The sequence below is a fragment of the Perca fluviatilis genome, chromosome 18 (assembly GCF_010015445.1).
Source record: "Perca fluviatilis chromosome 18, GENO_Pfluv_1.0, whole genome shotgun sequence".
Classification (NCBI taxonomy): domain Eukaryota; kingdom Metazoa; phylum Chordata; class Actinopteri; order Perciformes; family Percidae; genus Perca; species Perca fluviatilis.
The window spans coordinates 13,507,480-13,534,062 of NC_053129.1; the positions used below are offsets into that span (position 1 = coordinate 13,507,480).

General features: G+C 42.7%; 1 protein-coding gene across 1 annotated transcript in view; it reads left to right on the plus strand.

Moving 5' to 3' along the window:
* The window catches only part of atad2b (ATPase family AAA domain containing 2B), a 74,773-nt gene that overhangs the window by 4,836 nt on the left and 43,354 nt on the right, over nt 1–26,583 (plus strand). The window contains 13 exon segments of the mRNA XM_039780953.1: nt 71–186; nt 442–616; nt 898–986; nt 1,722–1,881; nt 3,174–3,264; nt 3,521–3,832; nt 4,508–4,658; nt 6,311–6,497; nt 7,013–7,198; nt 18,911–19,046; nt 20,556–20,749; nt 20,837–20,996; nt 24,790–24,912. Of these exon segments, the coding sequence (XP_039636887.1) occupies nt 71–186; nt 442–616; nt 898–986; nt 1,722–1,881; nt 3,174–3,264; nt 3,521–3,832; nt 4,508–4,658; nt 6,311–6,497; nt 7,013–7,198; nt 18,911–19,046; nt 20,556–20,749; nt 20,837–20,996; nt 24,790–24,912 (2,080 nt within the window).

Sequence of the window (26,583 nt, forward strand, 5' to 3'; positions counted from 1 at the left end):
CAAGTTTTTATGAGCCAATTTACTCCATGAATGGAGAGCTTCCGTTTTCAAATGTGTGTTTTCTCCTCAGGTGAAATTTGACAATGTGGGTGGCCTCAGTAATCACATTCAGTCACTAAAGGAGATGGTCGTGTTCCCACTGCTTTATCCTGAGATCTTTGAGAAGTTTAAGATTCAGCCTCCCAGGTGAGAAGAACTAAGATGTGGATATGCGTGTTTATTTCAGAAAGCTCGCCTTTTTTTGTTTGTTTTTGTTTGGAACTTTGTTGTATTTTCGGACAAGGCTGATGTAAAAACCGACTAGATTAAAATCTGATTCCATACACGCTGTCCGCTTTCATGAGTCGTTTTACCTACACAGATGCAAGGTGATAAAGTGGCTTCCTTTTTGCTATTATCAAATAAACACAGTTTCCATTTCCTCTGCCTTCCCTTTTTTAGAGGGTGTTTGTTCTACGGCCCCCCGGGGACAGGAAAGACCCTGGTAGCACGGGCGCTTGCCAACGAGTGTAGCCAGGGAGACAGAAAAGTTTCCTTCTTCATGAGGAAAGGAGCCGACTGCCTCAGCAAGTGGGTCGGCGAATCAGAACGCCAGCTACGCCTGCTCTTTGACCAGGTGAGACACAGAGGCAGCACGCCGGTTGTAACCACAGCTTCAGTCGCTTGACCTGAATTGACTTCAGGATGTAAACAGGAAACTGGTGGCTGCTGGGAGAATATTTTCAGTTCACCTGTTGCAACTTAATATTGTCACGTTGCTTTTCGCTTTTTTGGAGGAAATGTACTATTTAAGTAAACTGAACCCAGCCCGCTTTTAATGTTGTTGTTTTTTTTTGCTTGTTTTTTCAACGAGAGGCACGTTTCTCTTCTTACACATTTTTTCCTACTTTTGATCAGGCTTACCTGATGAGGCCATCCATCATTTTCTTTGATGAGATTGATGGTTTGGCTCCTGTTCGCTCCAGCAGGCAAGACCAGATACACAGGTAAGGCTAATTTAAAAAAAAATAAAAAATAAAAAAAACCTTATCTGTACCCAAAAGATGTGACATGCAGTGGTCAAAGTGTCACAGTTGCAACATTGGCATCTGCAGGTCTAAACTGCTGCTGCCGTTACTCTCCTTGCCAATAGGTGGTGCAGTTTTTCTTAAACTGCAGGTTGAGACTTACTGGCACTGCAGCTTTGATTTTGGCAGGATTTGGGTGCATCAGAGTTTGATTATTTGGTGTTGAGTAGCCATAGCAATGGAAATTGGAAATCATAACAATTTAATTTCCGATTTAGCCCATTTCAATATGAACTGCAGGCGAGGACGAGTCCCATCATACAAACACAGCTTGCAGTTGATCTTTGTGGAAATGGTTGCCATCCAGAAAATGGAATATTTGTTACTGTGAAATGTAACTCTGGACCAAAGTTTATTCAGAACTTGAGTTTATAGATGTTCTGCTCTATCTGCCATGCTGGGTAAATGCATACATGGAGCTCTACTCAACACAGAAATAGACCAGTTGATATTTTTGCCCCACGCGTTTTTGTTCAATATGTGTGTTTTTATAGACCCCGTCTGTGTTCTCTTTGCAGAAACAATGTCTTGTTTATTTGGTCCGTACTGGCTCATGAGTCTTGTCATATTTTCGCAATCTCAATAAGTATTTGGGCTCTTAACGTCTGCATGTATACTTACATTCTGTCTCCCCACCTCCTTCCCTCTGTCCAGTTCTATTGTGTCCACTCTGCTGGCCTTGATGGACGGCTTGGACAGTCGTGGGGAGATAGTGGTCATTGGTGCTACAAACAGACTTGACTCTATCGACCCAGCACTCAGGAGGCCTGGACGCTTTGACCGGGAGTTTCTGTTCAACCTGCCCGACAAGAAGGTGAGACAGAGTGACACATGTCGATTGACACAACCACACATTTCTTTCCCCACTGTACAGGGATTTTCAGCAGATATGTTTTTCATTGCAGGATGATGCATGATCTTTTCATTAGTATGTGTAAAACATTGCCTATCACACGTAGAAGTCCAAGATGTACAGTGGCAGTATTACTTACGATATTGTTGCACCACTGAATCTGTATCTCCTGGCCAACTGGGGAGATGACAGAATGCGATTTTTCTGTATACGGAGCACTTGACTGTACATACAATGCTGTACCCATAGGCACACGCAGCTGGAGACACAATTTAATGCAGAAGTAATTGGCATTTTACTCATAAGAGTCGTGCGACGAAATTAGTACATGCAGCCCCCTGGCTATTAAGAGTCTCCTCAAACAGTTTTTTTCCTCACTGTTGGATGTTTTGTTACAACAAGCAAGTGGCAAAGCAGATGCTCATTTGGTTTATGGAGAATTAAAAATCAATTTTAAAAGAATTATTGCTCTGCAGATCTGATTGCTTTAATCTTGCACTCAGGGGAGACCTCCCTTCCCCTTTCTTCGCTAGGCACAAAAAAAGTGTAAGGTGACAGTACAATCTGATAAATGGCTCAGTGTAGGCGACTCCTCTCCATCGAGCCTGTCTAATGTGGGTCGCCTTGCGTAGTTTGTCCACACAGTGGGATCTTTGGTAATCTGCAGGCCGTTGGTGAGCCGGCTGATGAAAAACCTTGCTCTTGTGCAAATACACGTAGCGATCCTCTCTACACATTTCAAGTTCAGCTCCCTCCTGGTATTGCGCAAGATGGAAACCTGCGTGAAATCTGTCTCAGATGTGTCTTTTTAAATAGAAAGGGAGATGTGATGAAAGATGACGAAAATCATGTTGCTCTTGACTCACGACAAAGACCACTTTGTTCTTAATGTCGGCTCATCAAAGCCGAGTCCTGTGGAGACGATGAAATAAGGGGTGTATTGCAAGCCCTTCTGTTGTGCTCACTTATGCACTTGATTCCTTTTTGATCTTTCTCTTGCTGTTGTCACATCTAGATAGAGTAAAGGTGAGTACAACATGGTTTTAATTATATTTCTAATGTGATTTTTCTCAGTATTTTTGACGTGCCTTCTGTGTCTTTGATCCTGTCTTATGCAACCTACTACGGTATTTAAATCACACCTCAAATACATTGTTGTTCTTGTTAGGCTAAACAGGACTTGTGCCCCGTCATCTATTGACTCTGCGTTTTCCGTCTTTCTTTGTGTCTCTTTTCCTGTTGTCCACCCAAAGGCCAGAAAGCACATCTTGGAGATTCACACACGGGACTGGAATCCCAAATTGGCTGAGCCATTTGTAGATGAACTTGCAGAAAAATGTGTCGGTAAGAGTGACACCTGTGGATTCAAAATGCCTGTCATATTTGCTATATAAGTATCAGTTCAAATTGTCACTGGCTAATGTGGACCTGTAAAGCACATAGAACATAGTATCGACATAGCATTTTTGAGAATTTGTCTTGATTTTAATCCCGCGGACATTCACGTTCCCTGTGCCATTCATAAACAACCTTGACACAGCCTAAAAAGTGGGCAAACAAATGAATAACTCTCCTTTTTGTGTTTCTGGCTTGCTCCCAGGCTACTGCGGTGCTGACATCAAAGCACTTTGCACAGAGACAGCCTTGGCGGCGTTGCGCCGCCGCTACCCCCAGATCTATGGCAGCAGCGTCAAACTGAAGCTGGATGTCGGCTCCATCGTCCTGGGGCCCGGCGACTTCAGCAAGGCCATGAGGACAATCGTCCCTGCTTCCCAGAGGGCCCTGGCTCCCCCTGGCCGTGCCCTGTCCCCCACCCTCAGGCCCCTGCTGGCCAGCTCTTTCTCCTTGTTGCTGAAAGCTCTGCTCCGAGTCTTCCCCCACGCTCAGTGTACTGACAGGGACAACACACGCGGTAGGGCTCTGGGACCAAGGTGCCCATGGTTTCATTTGTTTTCACTTTCCTACTCCTTGTTGTTGCGTCTCCCACTTTGACTCTTGCTCTCTTCTCCCTTGCCACCTGTCTCCCTTGTTAGTGTGCTTTCCCTCTTGGTTCTTTGTAGTATTTGATCGTTTGCTTCTCTTCCCACCCCCACCTCATTACCAAAGTGCTTTGTATAACCCTCACACACACCAAGCATACACACTGAGTGTGTGATGAAACATTCCCCCTGAGAATGCAGAGGTGATAGCGCAGAGATTGGATAACCAGTCATTCTGCTTGCACTTCAATAACTCCACTCCCTCTCCAGTCACCAAAAGTGTTTACAGCAGATTAGCCACAATGCAGCACTTGACCAGTGGGAGATTGCTTATGGGAGTTGCACCCAATAACGACATGAGTTTCCCAGAGTGCTGTATTGCTTTAAATGCCCATTACATCTCGCCTAATAAGCCAGCTCTCTTATTCTATTCTCACTTTTTCTGTGAAATGACCGCATTAATGTCAGTGATAGGGCTGCTTTGAGGATTCAACTTTCTAGAAACAAACTTTTAAGTGCATTTGCCACTGCTGTCCTAAATAATTGTCCTAAAGTGAGTTGCTACTTATTATGCATGGCTGTATAAGCAGTGTTTTTCTCTGTGCTAGGCTCCGACAATCAACCGCTTGAAGAGGACGTGTACAGTGATGATGACAATGAAGAACGCTCTGCTTCCATCTATGAAGTCCAGCCTGCTGCATGCCCAAAGAGTCAGCACCCCTCTTCTGCAACGCACAGACCCTTCCTCCATTTCTCCTCGTGAGTCCATAAGTAAAAAAAAAACACCAAGTGATAAAGTTGCCAAGTGTAAAAAAAAAAGTGCATTTAGTTTAAGTGCTGAGACATTGGTATCTAATGTATACTACTAAAAACAAACGCAGGAACATATTTTTATGATTATATGAGATTAAAAATTAATATTCGTAATAGATTTTCTGTCAGGTCTAGAATTTTGAAGACAAAAAGCCAAGATACCAAGCATACACAGAACATATATTTTAAGTAAGTCTCTATATTTTTTTTTTTTTACTGGTTTTCATAGTGTTATCTAATATATCTAGTGTGCTTAGAATAACAGTTTTCTTTCTAGTAGAAGAAAACCTCTTAATTAAAATATAACTCATTATTTTCCATACAAGAACAAGAAAGTTGGACTGTATAATAAGAGGAACGGACAACAAATACCGGCTCCACAGGCAGCACTTGTACAAAATGCTCAGCTGTGGAGACAAACGAGCTAGATCAGAGGAGGGGATGAAAGTGATAAGACAATTCTGAAAGCAGACTCGCAGTTAGTGTTTTTCATTCAGAAATGGAGAGAGGTGAATGAACGGGATGACTTTTCGTTTACTTGAATAATTTATTGATGAACCTATTAAGCTGTTACAAGCCTCTAGTTTTTAGGTCCAACAGAAGGCTCAAACCTTTTTTTCTACTATAGTGGTGGGCATACGAAAGGAAAAAAACCTCAAGGCAAATGTGTAGCTGTATAGATATAGACAGGCTTTTTTGGATGGGCACCAAACTTACTGCACTTAATGCCAATATGATCTCTGCCTTAATCAGAGGGCTCCTAAAGCCAGGGTTTGGTTATCAAATTGTGTCATCAAACACCTATGCCACAATGGAAGCTCACAGAAATCTCCAAGATTTCCAATACATGGGTACTGTAGATGCCACATATCCGATTATATAACCCTAGAATCGGATGAGAACAGAGACTCACATCTTTTTTTGGCTCATCTAATACTTGCAAAACACACAGAAGTACAGGTGTTGTGTATAGACCTTACAAACCACACTGTGCTGCAGCATGCAGACCCCATGCTGTGGCTCTGTGTATGTCCCTATGACACAGGAAGGCTCCTACATAATAAGGTGAAGTTAGAGACTCGCCCAAACTGTAACAAGCTTCTCTGACTCTTTATCTAACCACTTAACTGTTGTGGCTCATTCTCTTTTTTTTTTTTTTTTCTTCTTTCCGTTAAACTGCATCACTTGAGCCTAAGGTTGCCTTCAATCAAGTTCAAAGAGTTCATTGTTGTTCTTTATTGTATTCTGATTGCTCTCATTTTGGTCAGTCATGTTGTCCTTGAAATGGTTCAAGCTGACAGAAAAAAGAATGTTGCTACTGTCAACATGTACTGAAGTGGTTTCGCAGAAAAGGCCTACAGTACACTGCCTTTTCCATTAAAAATGCATTGACAGTGAAGCACCTTTCAGGGTTGTTGAGTTGGAATCAACTGTAGCTTTACGCTTCAACATTATCTTACTGAAGCAAATGAACAAAACTAACCTGCATATGATACGGCCTCTGCTGTGGCAATCCTGTTTCAATGACCGTATGACTGCCGGTCAGTGATCAAAAGGTGAGAGATACTACGCTTACTATGAACTCCTTCTGTGTCTAGCTCTGCCCTCCAACAGCCGACAGCCTACCGGCCTCGTCTGTTGCTGACCGGGCCCCCGGGCTCAGGACAGAGTTCCCACTTGGCCCCTGCCTTGCTGCACCACCTGGACAAGCTGCCAGTGCACCTCCTGGATTTGCCCACTCTCTACTCCGTCAGCGCTAAGACGCCAGAGGAGTCCTGTGCTCAGGTAGCGCACATTTTAACCCTCATTTATGTCCACATGAAGAAAATGGTACAGGGACACAAATATTACGGATGCAGTACAATACATACGCAAACTCATGGACGAGTGGCATGCAGCAGGTCTTCATAGTATCCCTTAACAAGCACAATACTCAGTTCTTAAGGGTATAAGTAGCAACGTCTCCGCCATATGTGGCGGCTGCCAATAATAGCAGATATGGCACAGTACTTTGCAAGCTGTTTAACCCTCTTTTTGGCCATCCCAAGTTGTTGCAGCCCTCTTAACACACACACACACACACACACACACACACACACACACACACACACACACACACACACACACACATTCATACACATGCAGATCCACACGAGGCCATCTGTTGCTCAGGTGGTTTAAATCTGGAGAGGGTAAGCAACTTACTGGCTTTATGGTTTAATGTTTTGTACAATAACTTTTCCTTTTTTTCCCCATTCGGATTCAAGCAATGTGTGCTTGACCTAACTGTGTGGTTGCAGGTTTTCCGCGAGGCCCGCCGGAGCGTGCCCAGTGTGGTGTTCATGCCACATATCTCAGAGTGGTGGGAGATAGTGAGTGACACTGTGAAGAGCACCTTCCTCACCCTGCTGCACGATGTGCCCTCTTTCAGCCCTGTCCTTATCCTCGCCACTGCTGAGACCCACTACTCCCAGCTGTCGGACGAGGTAGGAACTGAGCTGACATTTTCCCATTTACCTGGAGGCCTGCCTCCTGTTTTCTTTTTTGTGATTACAATATTGCCGTTGATGGAATTTGCTTCCATTATGTGACAGAGGAGAGTGTTTTTTAATTTTTTTTTATATGGCATTGGAGGCTAAAGCATGATTCACAAGGTTTCTTTTTCTTTCTCTCATACTCAGGAACGCTAGTGCAGACACAGAGGGTGTCACATTTAAGGGCATCTGCTCCCACAGAGTTTTTAATCTACTTTGGCTCGATCTCCCTTTTCTTTTCATTTATCCCACTGCCCACTTTTCGCCATGGGTATCCCCACCCCTGCTCCTTCAACCTTCCTCTTGGATTTATTATTCTCTTTCTGAAAGCCAAAACAGAGTCAGACCACCCGTGGTGGGTTAGACTGTAAGTAAGGGTGTGTTAGAGTAAGGGGAAATAGAGAAAATTGGAGGTGGGGAAAAAAAGATATGAGAAATATAAGGAGGGTCCTCTCTAGTCAGACAATAAAAGGGCTTTAATTAGGTTTGCAGCCCCATGTCTTCACCTCAGGACATGCACCATATCAACATGCCTGTGCAGATTGTGCAGGGTTTTTGTCTGTGTGTGTGTGGCTGCTGTTTTGGCAAGACCTCAACCCTGGCTATGGTCCAAGGGGAGCGAGGCTCTCGGGATGATTCTTTCTTTGTAGTTGACTCATTAGAACTGAGGCTCCTGGGCTGTTAACACCCTTTGAGCTCTTTTTTTAACCTCAGTAGTTGTAGTTGCCACTTTGCATCTTTCTATCTTTTTTGCTCACCATTCCCCGTTTCTTTGTATATTGTGTGATTGATAGTTCCCTGTAATTCTTTACATTCTTTGAGGCTTTTTACTTCACTTAACTTACTTGTTGATGAACATGCTGTGTTAAGTATGAAAATGGACGTAATCGCACACCATTCAGCCGCAGTGTCACATGGTAGAATACTTTCATTATATACAAGATGACTGACGGAAACAATGTAGGATTGGCAATTACTTTTTTCATCAAATTACTTTTATTTTTTTTGGTCCATGAACACATAGCCAGGCAGCCTGGAAAATTGGAAAGCTCATGATGGGACAAATGGGGTGCTCAAGTAAATGTAGAGCCCAGCATGAGGATATCAAGACTGTCCTGAGGCTATGTTGGCTTTCTTCTTTGTGTTCTTCCCCCCATTTGAGTGTCTTGCGCTGCTAGTTTGTAGTAGGATTGCATCATTACACTTGTTAATCAGTTCTTTTCTTAACTTTTATACAGTTAGATAAGAAGACCCAGTCTTTGTCTTTTTTTATAGACAATTAAGTTATACATGTTGCTCTTAAGTCTGTATACATGCCATTGATCAAGAAAGGAAAAATTCACATCATTACAAAAGCACCAACACACTCTCACATCACAGTACCTCTATACCGGTTCTGGACTGGTATGGAATTTAAGGTTCCAAAAAATAAGAAGTGGTAGTGATAACTACAAGGATAAAAATAGAATAAATAAAATAGGTAAATATACAGCAGTAAGTAAAATAGACTAGATTTGTCTGCTCCATATGTACCTTTCCTCATTCATAAACTTTTCCTGCAAATAATATCCTATAGTGGGGAGACAATAACTGCGATGGCAAATCAACAACACAAATGGTAATAATTATAGATTAAGTAAGATAGTTTGCTGTATACATCTTTATTTGCTGAAACCAAGAACAAAAACTGAACCAGATGAGTAGAGTCAAAAACTAGGGGGATTTAACACATTACCCAGAATCTTGCCTTAAAGTTGTTATAAAGTTTATCCAGGTTTTCCAGTAGGTCTCAAACTTCTCTTGTTCAAGCCTGAGAATGAATGTTAGCTTCTCCATTATAAAAATATCCTGAACCACTTTGATCCAGTCCTCGATTGTAGGAGAATCTTTTACCAACCATTTCCTTGTGATTGCTTTCTTACTCGCTAGTAATAGGATATTATACATATATTTGTTTTCAGACTCCTTCACAGTGTCCTGTCTTAATCCCAGACATAAAGTCACAAACTCTTATGGAATTACTATTTTCATGATTTTCTCCATGGTCAATTTAATTTCTTTCCAATATTTTGAAATGGCCGGGCAGCCCCAAAACACATGAAAATGTGTTGCCTTATTTTCGCCACAGGATCTCCAACAGGATGTACTTGGTCCCTGAGAAATCCTTTGAGCTGGAACTCTAAAAAACCTAACTATACTCTTCCACCCAAATTCTCTCCAGGACAGAACAGATGTACTTCTCCACTGTTGTGAAATTATTTCCTCCCACATTTCCATCTGCATCACGATGTTATTCTCCTTCTCCCATTTCTCCTTTTTATATATATGCAGTATCATTCCCCTCTACCTCTTGTAACACCTTATATATCTTTGATATGTTTCCACGTTCAGGGTCTGACCTGTAACAGAGTAGAAATATCTTCACTATATCCAAATTAATTTGTTGCAATTCTTCCTTTCTCGTTATTTTCTCTAGGTAATGTCTAAGTTGCAAAAATCTATCAAAATCCTGACTGGTTAAACCAAATTGATTTTTAAGATCCTGGAATTGTGATTGTTTTTGTTTTTTTTAACCTACAGAACAAACACAAATTGAACAAAAGCAAAAACCTTGAGCAAAACAAATAAACAAACGGAAACCACACCTTGCCTAGTCCCTCTCCTCTATTCCTTGTGGCACTGAGGTCGTTAGGACTGATATTTGTGCTACTGTGCTTTTCCATAGGTCAATGGTTGATGATTTGGCTTTGTTGATCCTTGCTGTAGAGAGCTCAATGTCTAGAAAATACGCCAACCACTGTTTTATACAAAGCGAGTGGGGGGGGGGAGCCAGCATTGAGCTATCATTTTCTTACTTGCAGTTGAGCCGGCAAGCCAAATTTTCTTCTGTCTCCCATTCAGGTGTAATTTAGAGTCGTCATTAAGCAACAGAACAATCGGGTCAGAAGGAATTCGACATCCTATCGCATCAGATATTATTGATGTTGTTTTATTCCAAAACTCATGTACCTGTTTACACTCCCAGACCATATGCACTTCCAGTTTGTTCAGGTTGATAGAACATGCAATAGGGAGTAGGAATGGCTTTAGAGACGTATCTCTTCTAAGGAGTCCAATATGTCCTATGACATATGTTGAAGTGGATCTGCTGGTGATTTGGGTTCTTGGAACAATGGAAAATGTTGTCCCAAACTGTCTCCCAATTAATTGCGTTCCCCTCAGGGCTCAGCTCTCGCTCCCATTTCCTTGCTGTTGGGAGTTCTCCAATGGATACTTGCATCAATTTAGCATAGATCTTGGATGCTAATCCTCTCACAGGAAAATCAACAAACCATTTAATGACTGGGTGCGCCTCAAGACTGTTTCCCCATGGCACTCCATAACATTTTAGGGCTGATCTTAAGCGCAGATACAAGAAGAAGACTTCAAAACTAGCTCTCAGGTCTTCAAAACTCCACATACTTTCATCATTGAATAACTGGTCTAGAGTATAAATACCTCTGTCACTCCAATGCTTACAAGCAAAGGGTTTGTTACCAGACATTAAGTGTGTATTGTGCCAAATTTGGGTGTTCAAATGCCACTTGTTGGTGTAGCATAGTTGGTCAATGTGTTGGTTATAATAGGGCCATAGGCTAGCATACACGTTTTTGGACACACACCTGCAAAGGCAAGGTCTTGCAGTCTTAGACTTCCAGTGAGATTTTGCTCTATTTCGCTCCATGTCTTTGGTCATTTTTAAAGCTATGTTTAAAAGCAAACCGTGATGCCCGCACCACACACTGTGCCACTGTCTGTCACACTGGCAATAATAAATGCTTGGCATAAATAGACTACTAGACGACTGCCCAGTTGATGTTGCAGTTACTTTACTAGTTATGATAAGGCTGCTGTTCAGTGATAACCTGGAAATCAGACAAACCTGCCAGCTCATCTTTCACATGCTTTGGCAGATACATCTGTCACCCCCCCCCCCCATTCAAACACATTTCCAGCCGAAGATCACGGTCTATCTCATATTGGGCAAGTTTAAGGGCGCTGACACACTAGGCCGATTATCGGCAATTACACAGTCTGGCGAGGTCAGTGACTCAAATCTGTTCGGTGTGTCCCGTGCCGTCGTCCGTCTGGGGGGCTGTCGGCATTCATTTTGGCCGACCTGACATGTTCGGTCGGCGGCAGGACAGTCGGGACTCACCCGGAAATGACGAGCAGAATGAGGTGACTAGAGTCTCTCAAAATCTGACAAATCTTTTAAACTGACCTTTGTTGAGCTGAAATGAAGACTTTTCAGAAACATGTTTCAGTGAGCTATTTTAGTACAATATGAGATCGTATTGTGAACGGCCGCCATGACAGTCTGGCTCTGAATTTCCAGAGAAAACAAACCCATGTGACGCGTTCGTCCGATCAGCTGCCGGTTTTCATTTCTTGTGCAACATTACAGATTGGCTCCGCCTGCTGTTATAGAGATGTATTACGTCTCGTCTCATGATCTTTTTGGTCTGTTCTGTGGCAGTTTTTTGGACCTCGGGGACGCGACTGATCATATCGACGGGGTTTCTGTCAACGGTCAGCCGTCGGCTATATGTGTCTACACCTTAAGACGTGTCTTTTCAGAAACACATTTTTGTGTGCTGTTTAGCTGTAATTTGAGAGAGTTTGTGACCCGGCCCCCATGTTTTACCTGCTTCAAAACAGAACAAGCATGGCCCCAACTTGTGCCGCTCAGCGCTATCCGTTGCTCTGATTGGTTGTAGGTCTATTCAATTGCGTCCAGGAGCATTTTGGTCTGCACAGTTGGTAACACCCCTTGGAAATCGAAAATGAACTGAGAGGTTCTAGACTAATATGCATTTGGGAATTAGTCTGGCTATGCCAGGCTAGTTCAATGAATATTGAATTCTGGTTATTTGGATCTAACTCTCAAGTCTCTTATGTTGAAGCTTCCTGTGACCACGTGAATGCATCAAATGGACTGTCTTTTAGCTTTACTATAAACAATACCATAACTGCAATGGATTACAAGCAGGTTTTAAGTTTCTCCTATATAGAGGACACACAAACTCCACACGACTGCTGCTGTTGGTGATTTTCTATGGGATGCATGTGTAACTGACGAGCTCTACTGTATCGGTGCTTCTTTGTCTGGAAGTGACATTCCCCGTTTTTCTTTTTTTGTGTCTGTTGTAGTGCTGCACGGAAAATATCTAATTGCGATTATTTTCACGGATATTGCGATATGATTCACGATATTAGAGGGAATGATCGTTTTTGTATAATCTCATTTTCGTTGAAAATGTATTAACATTGAAAGAAATTAAAATGATTTATAGTGATTTTTGATTATTATTATTATTTTTTTTTTTTATTTTTGCGAGGGTCTGTGCCAAACTTCTTTAGTCTTTAGGATACGATTTGTAGGCCGGGAGGTCCCTGCAGCACCACAGTACAATTCAGAATAGTTTGACATATATTTTGCCATTAACAAATATTGCGCCCCCTCTGTGATTTGGATATTGCACTAGTCCATATTGCGATTTCGATACAATTGCGATTAATTGTGCACCCCTAGTCTGTGGTTTTGTATATGAGGTCTTTGGCTCTAGTTGGACAATGTATGGGTTGCACTGTTGTTTGTGCAAAGTGGAGAATGTTGTGTGTGGACGTTGGACTGGAAGCTGTGAAATGAATTACTGTTGTATTGGTGTCATGTATTTCCATGTGGGATGGGCCACTTAGTGGCATGACACTTAAATAAAAATATCAATTAAAGTGATTGTTCGGAGTAATTTCACCCTAGGGTCCTTTGCACAACGACCTCGAGCCAAACAACCCCCCCAGAAGCTTTTTTTCACCTGGGTCGAATATTGGGAGAGTTAACGTTATCAGCTGAATAGCTTAGTGCAGGCTCTAATGGATCCAAGAGTGTATCTTGTACATTACCCCACTAATAATGCCCGAAATGATACCAAACTTCTACACTAGTACAAATAGGTTATGTACTCATAAAACGATGGATTGGAAAGTTTGTAAGTACACCAGAAGTTTATTTTAAAAAACACTTGCCTGCTGGCTGCTGCTCTCTGCTACTGCTGCTACCGGCAGTAAGATGAGTGCTAAGGGACGTCTAGAAATTACAACGCACTGACAACGCTAACTCTCCCAATGTTCGACCCAGGTGAAAAAAGCTTCTGGGGGTGTTGTTTGGCTCGAGGTCGTGGTGCAAAGGAATATAGTAGTTGGTCTCACGGAAGCCGTAGACCAGGTTTTCTAGAGAAAGTATGATTTTCAGACTACTGGCTGAATGAGTGGAATTTTGCTGAGGCTGTGTACATGTAAAGCTGTTTAGAATTGGTTGTTTTACCAACTAATATTGCTAGTCCCTTGTCTCAAAAGTGGCCCAGGAGCCTCTTAACAAGGTTTGAGGAGTTTTGGGTTTAACCTTTAGGCATAGACATGCTGTAGTCTATGGTGCTTTAAGTGATTTGGCTATCTCTGAAAGTGTTGTTTCACTCTCTGGCACAGAGAACACGGTGACAGCTGCTGTCTCAGCTCCAAACCTCAGCAGGGAACAGGCAGCATGCCTCCCCAGCCAAAACTGACACTACAGGCTCGGGTCCAACTACATAGCCTCCCTCTCTCCCTTAACAGCCGTTCACTCCGCTTAGATTGACTTCCTTCTTGGTGGAGGACCGATGGAACTTGCAAGAACATGGGATTCTAAGTGGGAACCATTTTGATAATTGATTAATCAGTTTTATATTTCTCTCTCTCTCTCTCTCTCTCTCTCTCTCTCTCTCTCTCTCTCTCTCTCTCTCTCTCTCTCTCTCTCTCTCTCTCTCTCTCTCTCTCTCTCTCTCTCTCTCTCTCTCTCTCTCTCTCTCTCTCGATTAAGATTTAAGTAAGATTTTTCGGATTCCAGCTTCTTAAATGTGAATATTTTCTAGTTTCTTCTCTCCTCTGTGACAGTAAACTGAATCTCTTTGAGTTGTGGACAAAACAAGACATTTGAGGACGTCATATTGGGCTTTGGGAAACACTGATCCACATTTTTCACCATGTTTTGACATTTTATAAATCCAACAACTAATCGATTAATCGAGAAAATAATCAACGGATTAATCGACGATGAAAATAATCGTTAGTTGCAGCCCTAATCGTTGCGTTATATTGGTATGAACTGAATGTGAATGCTTGCACTGCCGTTTTGCCATAAGGACCTGATAATGAATGTATCCTTAATCTGGTTTCAATGCTGAGTTAAAGCAGATACCGTACCAAGTATGTCTTCAAAGCGCACAATTTCAAATAGCTTACATTTAGCATATTTTTATAAGCTTTAGGCAGAGTTTTTATTTAGAAATTGTATTCTATATAATGTGGTTATAGTAGAGCTCTACTCTTTCCTGAGAGCACAGATAATTTGTGTTTGAGCACACTGCAGATAACACCTTTCTGAGATTTCTCAAAAACCTTCATTATGTCTCTGTGCAACAGTTCACATAGTTTTATAACTGCTTAAAGACATACCACATGTATTCTGCACAATGAAACATGTATTACATATGTATTAAATGTTCTGAACTGTAGTGCAAACATGAAAAAAAACAACTCTGCAACACTAGCTGTCAGAGTGGAAGAATCTGTCGGCTGCTGAAATAGCGACGGCTAGTGTGTCAGGTGTCTCCAGAAGCAAGCTCTTCACTCAATCACTTTAAGATTTACTGGTCATTTTTCCTCAGTGGATGTGAAACAGTCACAGGGCTCCAGACTGCGTCCAAATGGTCGTATTTTGCGACCGAAATTTGAGAGTGTGCGACTGAATTTTAAATCCAGTTGCACATGTGCGACCAGTAAATTTGCCCCCTTTTTTTTTACACATTAAACATGGAAATTTCGGTACGTGAGAGCTCGTAAGCGCAAGCTTATCTGTCCTCTCTGCATATGACAGAGAGCGGAGCTCCGGCGCACACACGCGCAGAGGTGCGGGCGGAGCAAACTACTCTACAGTTTTGTTGAGGTCACAGTTAGTCACAGAAATGCCGACAAAGTGGTTGCAAGTGTGGTTACAGTTGTTCAAAACTTCATGCAGACAGCGTTTGCTTGCGATATGATATTAATGGTGAGGCGAAAGCGATCGCGGTGCTGTTGATGTACACTTCCTGACAAGCAGGCACAACAGTGGTTTATCTGCCCTGGGGACTGACTGACAGGCTGAGGCTGTAAGGCAAGGCAGCTTGATTTCTACAACACCTTTCAGCAACAAGGCAATTCAAAGTGCTTTACATGAAACATTAAAGAGCAGTTCAAAATGTTCATGAAGAAAATAAAAAAAGAATAATTTACAAATACAAGAATAAAGAATACAAGTTAAAGTGAGTAAGAAATGAATAATTCAACTCAAGGTTGTAGGGATTTTTACTGTCATGACAGCGATGGTGCTGTCAGTTTACCTTTTTTATGTTGCATCTTCAAAAGTGCGCCATAAAATGTGAAACTAAATTTGAAACCGCACATGGCAATTTCTATTATCAAAGTGTTTATTAGTAATACAGTGGAAATTAGTAGAAATGTGAATATTTGGTTAGCCTGTTGATTTACGGTGTGTGCCCCTAAATTTTCTGGTTGCGCCCCTAAAACTTTCACTGTGCTCCTAGTGCTCCTGGTGAAAAAAGTTAGTCTGGAGCCCTGAGCCAGTTAGCGATAGCATACCAGGGTGTGCACTAATCAGCACAAAAATAATTTGTCCATTTTCTGGGTTGGGGTCACAGTAGCATGAGGCTAGGCAAGGTAGTCCACACATCCTTCTCCCTGGCAACATCCTCCCAACTCATTCTGGGGGATGCCGAGGCATTCCCAAGCCAGGCGGGATGTAATCCCTCCAGCGTGCCCTTTGGTCTCCTCCCAGTTGGACGTGCTGGAAAATCTCCACAGGGATGCAACTTGGAGGCATTCGAATCCGAAGCCTGAACCACAGCAACTGACCCCTTTCAATTCAAAGGAGCAGAGGTTCTACTCTGCGCTCCTTTTCGCCGCTTATATCTGTGACCTCATTCTTTCGGTCTCTACCCCAAAGCTTATGACCATAGCTGAGGGTTGGCACGCACGGTAGATGGAGCGGTGAATCGAGAGGTTTGCCTTCTGGCTCAGCCCCCCCCCCCCCCATCACCACGTTAGTCCAGACCAGTATAGCATCTGCTTTTTCTTCAGAAAAATGAGATCGAGATTTTTTTTCTTCCGAAAATTTAAAATATAGATGTAGTAACGGGGCCGGGTCATGCAGTCTGACAAACGTTTTTCGGTTGCTTTGAAGTCGGTTTCTGTGGTTAAGAATTGATCACCCTAGCAGAACAGGTGTCCAGTTTAATTTTTTTTATTTTTTTTTTTTTTACAGTTGCCTTCTTCTATCCACATGTTTCTGCTAACCCATCCTGTGTCAACACCCCTGCAGCCTTTATCATGATGAAAAATACTGAGAATCATTACCTGCTGTGTGCTACATACACTGTGGCTGTCTCTGGCTCCCCGGCTGTTTTCCTGACTGTCTTCCTCGTTTTTACTCCATTCCTCTTCTTTTTTTTCACCCCCGTCTTCTGAGGAGAGTGTGCAAAATCCAGAGAGGGAAAGAGAGAGGGGATAAGAAAGAGAATAGAAGGCAATGCAGAGGGAAAGAGAACAAACAAGTCATGGGTAAGGGAGAGGATCGATCTGAAAGACAGATGGGGGAGATATAAAGTGGAAAGTAGGTGCTTAGTCAGCAACAGGGCTTCCCGACGGGAGCAGCCTTGTGCACCATCACAGAAGTGAACTGGGATATTTGAAGCCCCCCTGCAGCCCCAGTAAAGATGCACACCAGATATTGAGGTAGCAGGAAAAAGGCTTGTGTATTTGTCTGCGTATAATGTATAGTAACCTATCAAATATCAAATTAATATTTATAGTTTCCTGCAACTGCAACATTTAGTTGTGCTTTTTGTATCATTGACATTTTTGTACTTTTGTTGCAAGGATTGCGTTGCAATCGATTTTGTTATGGGCATATGGTTTGGACCTGTATCTAGTATTGGCTCTTGTGCATATGAACTGGATGTACTAAAGACCCCGACCTCCTACCTTTTGTACAGTCCCTATCTCAAGTTTCTGAAAGCTTAGACTTTGACTCATTTACATCTGGGCTCACAAATCCGTCAACTATTGCATCCTAAAGGTGAAACTTGATGCAACATTGAGGACGTTTTGGAAAATTTGCTTTGACCAGGTAGCATCTGGTCTCTAATAGAAATGACTGAAGTCACAATTTCTTTTCACCACTGTTGTGAGTAATGTGAAAATAAAACATTCCATCTGTTCATTTAGTCCTGAACTTCTAAGCAGTATGCCATGTTTCTGCAGTGATCAGTCGTGGTTTAGCTTAATGTACAGTAGATGTTGTTGAAAACAGGCACTATTAGCCACACGCTGCCTATTGTGTGACAAACATAAATTAAAGTAATCAGTTCAATAGAGTGGGTGTATGAAATGCAATTTGATTAAGTGTGTGTGTGTGTGGTGTGTGTGTGTGTGTGTGTTCTCGTTTAACTACATTCATGGGGTCCAAAAAACGAGAGTCCAGTATAGGCCTGCATGATACATCGTTATAAAATCGCGATTTCGATTCACCCTGTTCACGATTTAAATTTTTAAATTACCTCGATTTAAAAAAAGAAAAGAAATTCAAGACTTTACCAGCACCTCAAACGTCACCACAAACTGCAATATGATGAAGCCGTACGATGCAAGAGGTCCGAAAGACGTTTCAATTAGCCTATTTACAGCTATGTTCAGGGCCATATTCAGCGCAGTACGTTGAACTTCTATTTTTGGTAACCTACTTGAATGGCCAGTTGAATGTTAATTCTATAAAAGGCAAGCAGTTAAAGAGTGTGCTAAGAAGTTATTCTGTTTTTGATGGTGTACTTAATTGGCAATTTACAAACTCCATTTCTCTAGAAACTGAAGCTGTAGCTGCAGCATGTTAATTGACATGTTATGTATGTTAATTATGTAAAGACATGTTCAAGGAGTTCAGATAGAGCCGGTATCAGGGCCATATTTAGTTCAATATGTTAGGTCACTATTTTTGGTAGCCTACTGTACTTAAATGGCCAGTATTTACTTTATTTTCTTTATTCATTGAAGCCACTATGTTTACAGGCTTATGGTGATGCGCAATGTGCTAATGTTTGGTACTGCCAATTAGTTTTGTTTTGTCATGGTTCATGTGTGCAATAAACATTACACATCGTGAGAAAAAAATCGTCGCAGAGAATCGTGATATCAATTCTAAGCTAAAAAATCGTGATTCATATTTTGCCCTGAATCGTGCAGGCCTAGTCCAGTATACTTGTGGGGTCCCGACAGCTTTGTGGGGCCAAAATGCTGGACCCCACAACATTAAAAGGCAGTTTGAGGGTTAAGACTTGGTTTTAGGATTAGGGACAGAATTAGGTTATGGTTAGGATTAGGGTAAGGGTTAAGGTTAGGCATTTAGTTGTGATGGTTAAGGTTAGGGTAAGGGGCTAGGGAATGCATTATGTCAATGACTGGTCCCCACAAAGATAGTGAGACGTGTGTGTGTGTGTTGACTGAATTCTTATGAACCCCTGATTGTTTTTAATACAGGTGAGAAGTATTTTCCAGAGGACCTACGGGGAGGTAGTGACGCTGTGCCCTCCAGGAGCAGAGGACAGGAGGAGCTTCTTCGCCGACCTGCTGTTGGTCCAAGCGGCCAGGGCTCTGCCACGCTTCAGGAATAAGGGTACTTACTGTATTCACTTAGACATATATACAGTACATGCATGGTGAGACAGTTATGACTCATCTCTGCTGTCATACCTAGAGGGCAGTGTTGTCTGCATGTGCTTTTTTTCCTTCCCAGCTCTGGTCTCAATCCTTCCCACAGTCTTTTTTTTGGGAGCCAGTGAAAGGTATAGAGCAGATGTTATTTAATTTGTGTGTGTGTGTGTCACATTTGCATACAGCAGTTTAAATGTTTGACATTTTAAGAATCTTTTTTTTTTTTTATTCCACTTAAAGGGATACGCCACTGTTTGTTGAAATAGGGCTCATCACGGTCTCCTCTAGCTGTAGATAGGTGGGCCAACGCATTTTTTGTGCATGCATTGTTTTAGTCCGGTGCAACACCGGCAGCGCCGCCGCTAGTTAGCTTAGCGTAGTGAATGGAATGGAATCCTATGTTGCCGGTTAGCATGTTGTGAGTAAAAGTGAGCCAACAAAAGACAAAAAAAACCAACCTAATTACTTGCACTGAGACAAAAAATGTGTTGGCCCACCTATCTACAGCTAGGGGAGAACGTGATAAGCCCTATTTCAACAAACGGTGGCGTATTCCTTTAAGATTGAGAATAGAAACGCACTGATGCAAGCTATTGATGGTGCTGCACTCACAAGTGTACAATATGCCCAGTGTGAAGCCTGCATTTTCCTGGGCATCTCTATCCCTCACTCACATCAAAATCAGCAACCCCCATCCATGCCTCCAAGTTCCCCCTGCCAATTGCCCCCGTCCACAGTGGTCCCTTAGCATCATGTTCAGGTTCAATATAAGAGAACTGTCCACCAGGGCTTTCAAATGGAAATAGTGCCCAGTGTTCATCTGCAGTTTCCTCATTGATGCAACGCAGGGGTCCCCCGCTCTACTCGCCCGGTGCTCTTCAGGGGTTCCTGCCTGACTAAGATCGCAGTCTGGCTTCCAGCTGAGAGGCTAGCCGAAAAGCAGGGAGAGGAATTGCTATGAGGGGCCTGGCTGCTATTAGCCATAATTAGAATCAGTTTTTGGATTGCTGCTAGTGAGTGAAGCGGCTCTGGGTGCTGCGGAGCCTTCCTGACGATGTCGGCAGATGCCTTGGGCGAGGACTGGTGCCTTGGGAGAGGATATCTGCTTTCCTTGCTTCATCACTCATGTCATTGGCCAGAGGCTTTTCCTAGGTGTATATTTTTTTTACATTTTTTATTTTTTGCGAAGGAGTGTAGCTGTAGTTTAGTTTTTTTCCCACAGCAAGAATCTTAAAACATGTTTTTATCCCTGGGGTAAGTATTTTTTTTTGTCTGCGTCTGCAATGATTATAAAAGGAATGGGCTCGCTGTGTATTTTGTTGCTATATATTTTGTCTCCGGATCACTCTTGGTGTTAAATATTTAGGTCTTGTCTATTGATGGAAGCTGTGTAAAAACGTATTATATTTAGTAAGTGTACTTCTCTGTTTTTGCGTCCAACTTTTTAGTTTTGTTGCTTCTCTGCCAACAGAAAGGCGTGAAGAGGTACTGCCGATGGCCGAGGCTCCAGGCCCCCGAGTCCTGTCGGCAGAGGAACAGCGCCGCCTGGCTGAGCAGGAGGAGAACACACTACGAGAGCTCAGGCTCTTTCTCAGGGACGTGACCAAGCGCCTGGCCACTGACAAACGCTTCAACATCTTCAGCAAGCCAGTTGACATTGAGGAGGTAAAGAGGAATGGACCCCGATAACGCACTCGTAGTTTCACAAAGCCGGTTTCAGTCCTTTTCATTAAAATGAACTCTGTTTGTCAGGTGTCCGACTACCTGGAGGTTATTCGGCAGCCTATGGACCTGTCCACTGTCATGACCAAGATTGACACCCTCCAGTACCTGACAGTGAAGGACTTCCTCATGGACATCGATCTCATCTGCAGTAATGCGTTAGAATACAACCCTGACAAGGATCCCGGAGGTGAGTAGTATAAATGACATGGGCATGCACATTAATACACACATGCACATTAGGGGTGGGAATCACCAGAGGCCTCTCGATACGATGTTATTGCAGTTTTAAACATATATATATTCTGCGATATATTTCAATTTATTACCTTTTTTCCAACTTTCACTTCAAATTTTTTGCTGCAAAATGGGATTGTCCACCAGACAAACTGACCAACACATATATAATAAAAGTTCGATACTTGGCGTCTGTGTATCGGAAAATATCGTGATATGCTCGCTGTATCGATTTTTTCTTTTTTTTCTTTACCTTCTTTCCCACCTCTAAAGCTACGTTCACACGTGCAAGTCACACTTTCTTTTTTTTTTTTTGGGCTGTTCACATTACCTTTTTAAAATGTGGCCTATATCAGATTCCAGTGTGAACTGTTTGCGGTTTCGAACTGACCCGCATGCACAAAAGAACAATGACATCAGACGCAGCACGCTGTTGCGCTAAAGTTAGGGAGGTTATGGAGGAAGCTTTTATTTAAAAATGTTTGTGTGCTGCCATTACACAAACATTTAAAAATGTTTGTGTAATGGCAGCGATAACATTAATGAGCAGGTGCTGAGGAGGAGGAGGAGGAGAAGAATGAAGAGAAAGCGAGACAAATTGGCTATTTTGGCCTTTTGCGGGGGTATGGCTGCAAATTCACTACAGAGGTCTGTGTGACCGGACGACCGATTTGCACGTCAGGACCGCTAGAGTTTCCTCTGTTGGAGGCCTGCCCGGGTATAGTTCACCATCTTTCGGGTCCTATTGCACGCGCTCAAGTTCCCCCTCCCCCGGCGTTGCGTGCGAGACGGGCCGGTGGTGCGCCCGACCCCGAGGGACCGGGATCCCACTTCAGCCGGTGCACGCCGGCCCTCCCTTTCATTGCGCCACGGGGCGACCCTCTGACTCGCGCGCGCGTTAGACTCCTTGGTCCGACGGGTGGGTTGCCGACATCGCCGCAGACGCCTGGCGCCTTTTACGTGAGCCGATCCCCGCCCTGGCCACGCGGTTGGGGCACACTGAGGACAGTTCGCCCCGGTTGACAGCCGCACCGGGAGGGTTATTGGGGTAAAAGTCGCATCAAATCCGCCTTGGTTGTTCACACTGCGGCCGCATTGAAAAAACTCAGATCTGCGTCTGATTCAGGACCACGTATGGAAGTGGCCTGAATGTGATTTAAAAAAAAAAAAAAATAAATAAATAAATAAATTTCTAGCCCCCATTCTGAAGACGTCTGACCTGGTCACTTGACCCACCCACCTCGGATTTGGGACACTTTTGCCTGCAGTCTGCACGTATTCACAATACACAATCTATTTATTAATGCGTAGAGATTAAATTAATGCTGATTTAATCCAGGACTTGAACAGAAAGCAAATAAGTGAATTCACTTAAATGTTGAAGAATTCCTTTAATCCTAAAATGATCCCTAGAATTGACAATTAATATCTATAGACAATATGTCACACTTCTACATCCCAATCAAAGTTTTCTAGTTTTAGTGATAGCGTATGATAATCCCTTGATAATAAGTCAGCGTTGGACTATCCAAACAAGTAGGACCATGTGTCCCTGTAGTTACTGTTGTGTTCCATTTGGCTGGCCATTGTGCGAGTAAAAAGTAATTAAATTTAACGCTTAATGACTTATGAAGAGGGCTTCCAGGCAGTCGAATTACAGAAACCTCAAGATGGTTTTCTTCAACTTGAAAATTCTAATGAAATAAAGTGCATACAGCCCCCACTGAAAATACATTTCCACACTGTAATTCATGCTCTGTAGCTGTGAAAGGCTGCATATGCATGAAAATTTAATTGTCTTGCAATTTGAACTGATTTTTACATCATCCTCCTTCCCATTTCAGCACCTTTTTCCAAAGCCAAATACGGGCTTCAATAATGAGTGCTGGAAAACACCCGTACATACACACAAACAAACTAAGAGGCCTGTTATTTTGCAATAGCTTACAAGTAAATTGAATAATTAATTTTATTGTTTTAAATGGGGTACTTGCTTGCATGACAGAGAAAAGCCCATGTGAAGAGATACATGTGTGTATACATTTAGAAAATAACATGGAAAAATGTCGTTGATTTAGAAAAAGGGCTTTTTGCACAGAAGAAAAAAAGTTACTTTCTACCAGAATCAAATCCTCAACAGCAATACAATGATGTTAGTTGAAAGCATGCAGTAGGCCTGCTTTAGACCATTCAATCGATAAGACCATTTAAATTCTTGTGTGTTTAGCTGCTGTGTTCCCTCGCAAGGATATAGCTGCCTGACACCAATGGGAAGCAATTCTCTGCCAGCTCAAATTAATAAATCATACCTCTGTCTTTGCAGGCGAGGGCCTGGGTCATTTGTTGGAATGCAGGGTCTACAAATGATACACGAAGGGGTAGTTAGGTAGTTAAATAAAGAAGACTAACAAAGCCTCTCACCCAAGGCTTAGCCCAGGGAATACGGCCCTCGCACAATTATGTTGCGGTGGAAGTTCTATGCAAGCTCACAAAGTGCTGGGAAAAAACCTCATTATCCCTCAGTGGTCTCTTTCTCCATGTCCTTCATGCTATCTTCATCCTACCGTCCTCCATGTGCAATCATGTTGGCTTCCTTGTTTTTTACCTCCTCACCTTGCTAAATAATTACTGATGTTACAAAGGCTGAGTCACATAGCTCCTCAATGTGACTCAGTATCACAAATACTACTTTGTTGCTCAAGGGAAATGGCGATAACAACCCTTTTTACTATGAAGGAACACGTAAGCAACAGCGTAGTAGGTCAGCGCGTTCTTGTCTATTCTAGGTGGGGAGGTTAGGCAGGGCCAATCAGGGTTCTGATGAGCTCTCGGCATCCCAGCTGGCCTTTGACACATCTTCCACTGACAGGCATTTTTGCCCTTGTAATGCACTTGCATAGCCCATACTCTCTGTAAAGAAAACACACACACACACACACACACACACACACACACACACACACACACACACACACACACACACACACACACACACACACATGCACACGCGCCTCAATTGCAATTAGGCAGCCATCCTCCAATTAGACAAAGAAAGCTGGCAGATTGTGACCCCTCTGCCACTCTCTGCCTGAACTGTTCTCCCTCTGCCTGCTGTAATGAGAGACTGTTTACAGTGCCTGTGCTTTTAGCCTGCCTCTTCAGCTTGGCCTTTATTTTCTCTCCTTGGATGCAGGGAAAAGGGAGGATTTAATGATGCTGTGGTAGATCTAAGGGAATAGAGGCATAGCAGTTATGAAGGTGTAGGGAGTGTGCGTGTGAGAGCGAATAAGTATGCATTTAAAAAAGTGTTTCAGTTTGCATGTACGTGTGCCTGCGTGTGTATGCACCCACCGCTGTCTTAAATGGGTGAAGTGTTAATATACTCTCATGCGTGTCTGAGTTCTGCTTGCTAACCCTTCTCACCAAAGCCAGCTCTATCCTTTTATTCAACCTGTGAGAAAATGCTCCAATCTCTTTTCTCACAGATACAGTGGAATGGGGTGGGCTTGCTATCGACTATTTGCCTTACATTTACACACATGGTAGGGTGCGGAAAACATGCAGCATCAAACTGCAAACTACACGGCAGAAGAAAGACACTAATATCTAAAGAAAAATAAACCGCTCTAATGCCATGACAGAAATACTGTTTTGAAATCCTATTTTACAGAAGACATGCCCTTGAACATGCAGGCGCACATCATGTGACACTAATGTTGTGTTTCACTGTCCCCCTCCCTTCTCAGACAAGGTGATCAGGCACCGAGCATGCAGTTTAAAGGACACAGCCCATGCTATATTTGCTGCCGAGCTGGACCCCGAGTTCGACCGCATGTGTGAAGAGATCAAGGAGGCACGCAGGAAGAGGGGTAAGAAAATGGCATGAGCAAGGCAAAATGGAAAGAATGTTTTTCTGTCATTGAAATAACACACAAACTACCTATTGTACATAAAAGTAAACTTCTATCTGTACACTGTACACAAGTGTAACACCATGAAATTTGATCATCTCTCTGTAAACACTACAACATTTGCAGGCCCGAACATATTCTTTATTAGCGCTTCTTATGAAAAGCACACCTTTGCAAAATAATACATTTTTAATAACTAATACTTGATAAATACCCGTTATTGTGTCTACTCTACCCTATTAATCTAGGGATGGTTGTTTTCGGTATATTATTGGCAGAACGGACTAATATAGCGTGCTAATAACACTGAACTGAAAAAGCATCATTTGTTTATCTAAACGATTAAACATTTTGGCAGAAAACTCGCTCACTTGAATAATGAGCCAGAGCCAGTCCATGTTGGCTGTGTAGTTCCCAGCCTGCCCTCTTAGAAAGACTTTGATAGATTATTTCAGAGAACAGAAACCTGCTTTTCGGCAAACGAAAACCGGAGACTTGATGGAGCTGTTTTTACTGTAGAGTATGTGGCATGGAAAGGAGCGATGCCCGAGGCTCCTGTGTTCCAGACAGTACCTTCTGTGCTAGCTGTCTGCCTGGGCGACTTGCATCTGTACACTCACCAAACAGCCCCAAGCAAGCATTGCTGAACGGATACAGGGTAAATCTAAATTAAGTATAGAAACGCATATATCATGAAGACGAGTTCCTCCCTGCACTTGAATTGAATTATTAGTAGACAACAGCTTCATCAGAAACGCATCTTAAGTGCCTTGTGCTCTCCCCATGAAATGTACTTTATCTTTACCCATTCAAAGACATGAGGAACTGTTGCACATCATTGATCTAATCTGTCCTGGTCTGTCATGATTCTTTTTTTTTTTTTTTTTTTTTTGGGTTCCATTTACAAGTGTGATGAGAGAACTGCACAAGAAGACCCGATTTCTTAAAAAACATCATCTACGGTATTATGCACAGCCCTAATCCCCGGGGGCCTATTGACTTCTGACTTAAGCTACAGAGGCCTGGCTCTTCCATGTCAAGCGGGAAAAGTTATCAAAGAGGAAGCAATTTTCAGAAGTCACTCTGTTGCTTTTGATTTCCTCTTTTAGCAACTAAAGGCACAGGATGCTAAATGAATATTGCAGGAGCAGAAGTCAACTGCCTGAGAGGAGGAATACAGCAGTGTAAATATTTCATCTTCCCGTCAAGGTCCTGCTATAAAGCTTTCAATTAGCCCAGCACTGCATGATATCCATTTGCGGCAGAGTCAAAAACCCACAGTGTATCTTTGGGGGATTCTCTACCCCCATGACCAGATGAAAGGAGCTGTGATGAATTTGACCAAAAACTTAAGTATCGCTTGATGGTAGAGTTGAAATGTCTCATTTTCAGGGGCGTGCATCTCTCTACAGTCCACCTTTTGCTTTTCATTCCTGTCACACTCAAGCTCTGTGTAAAACATTCAGCCATTGCGATATAGTTGTAGTTTTTGTAGTAATATTTGTCCTGATTGACTTGCGGTTGCACCTCGCTAACCATATCGCAAACCCCTTGGTCATCTTCGACTGTCGGACCACCTTTTTTTTTTAAATCGCAGTCTGTCAAAGTACCTGTCCTAGTCTTTCGGTT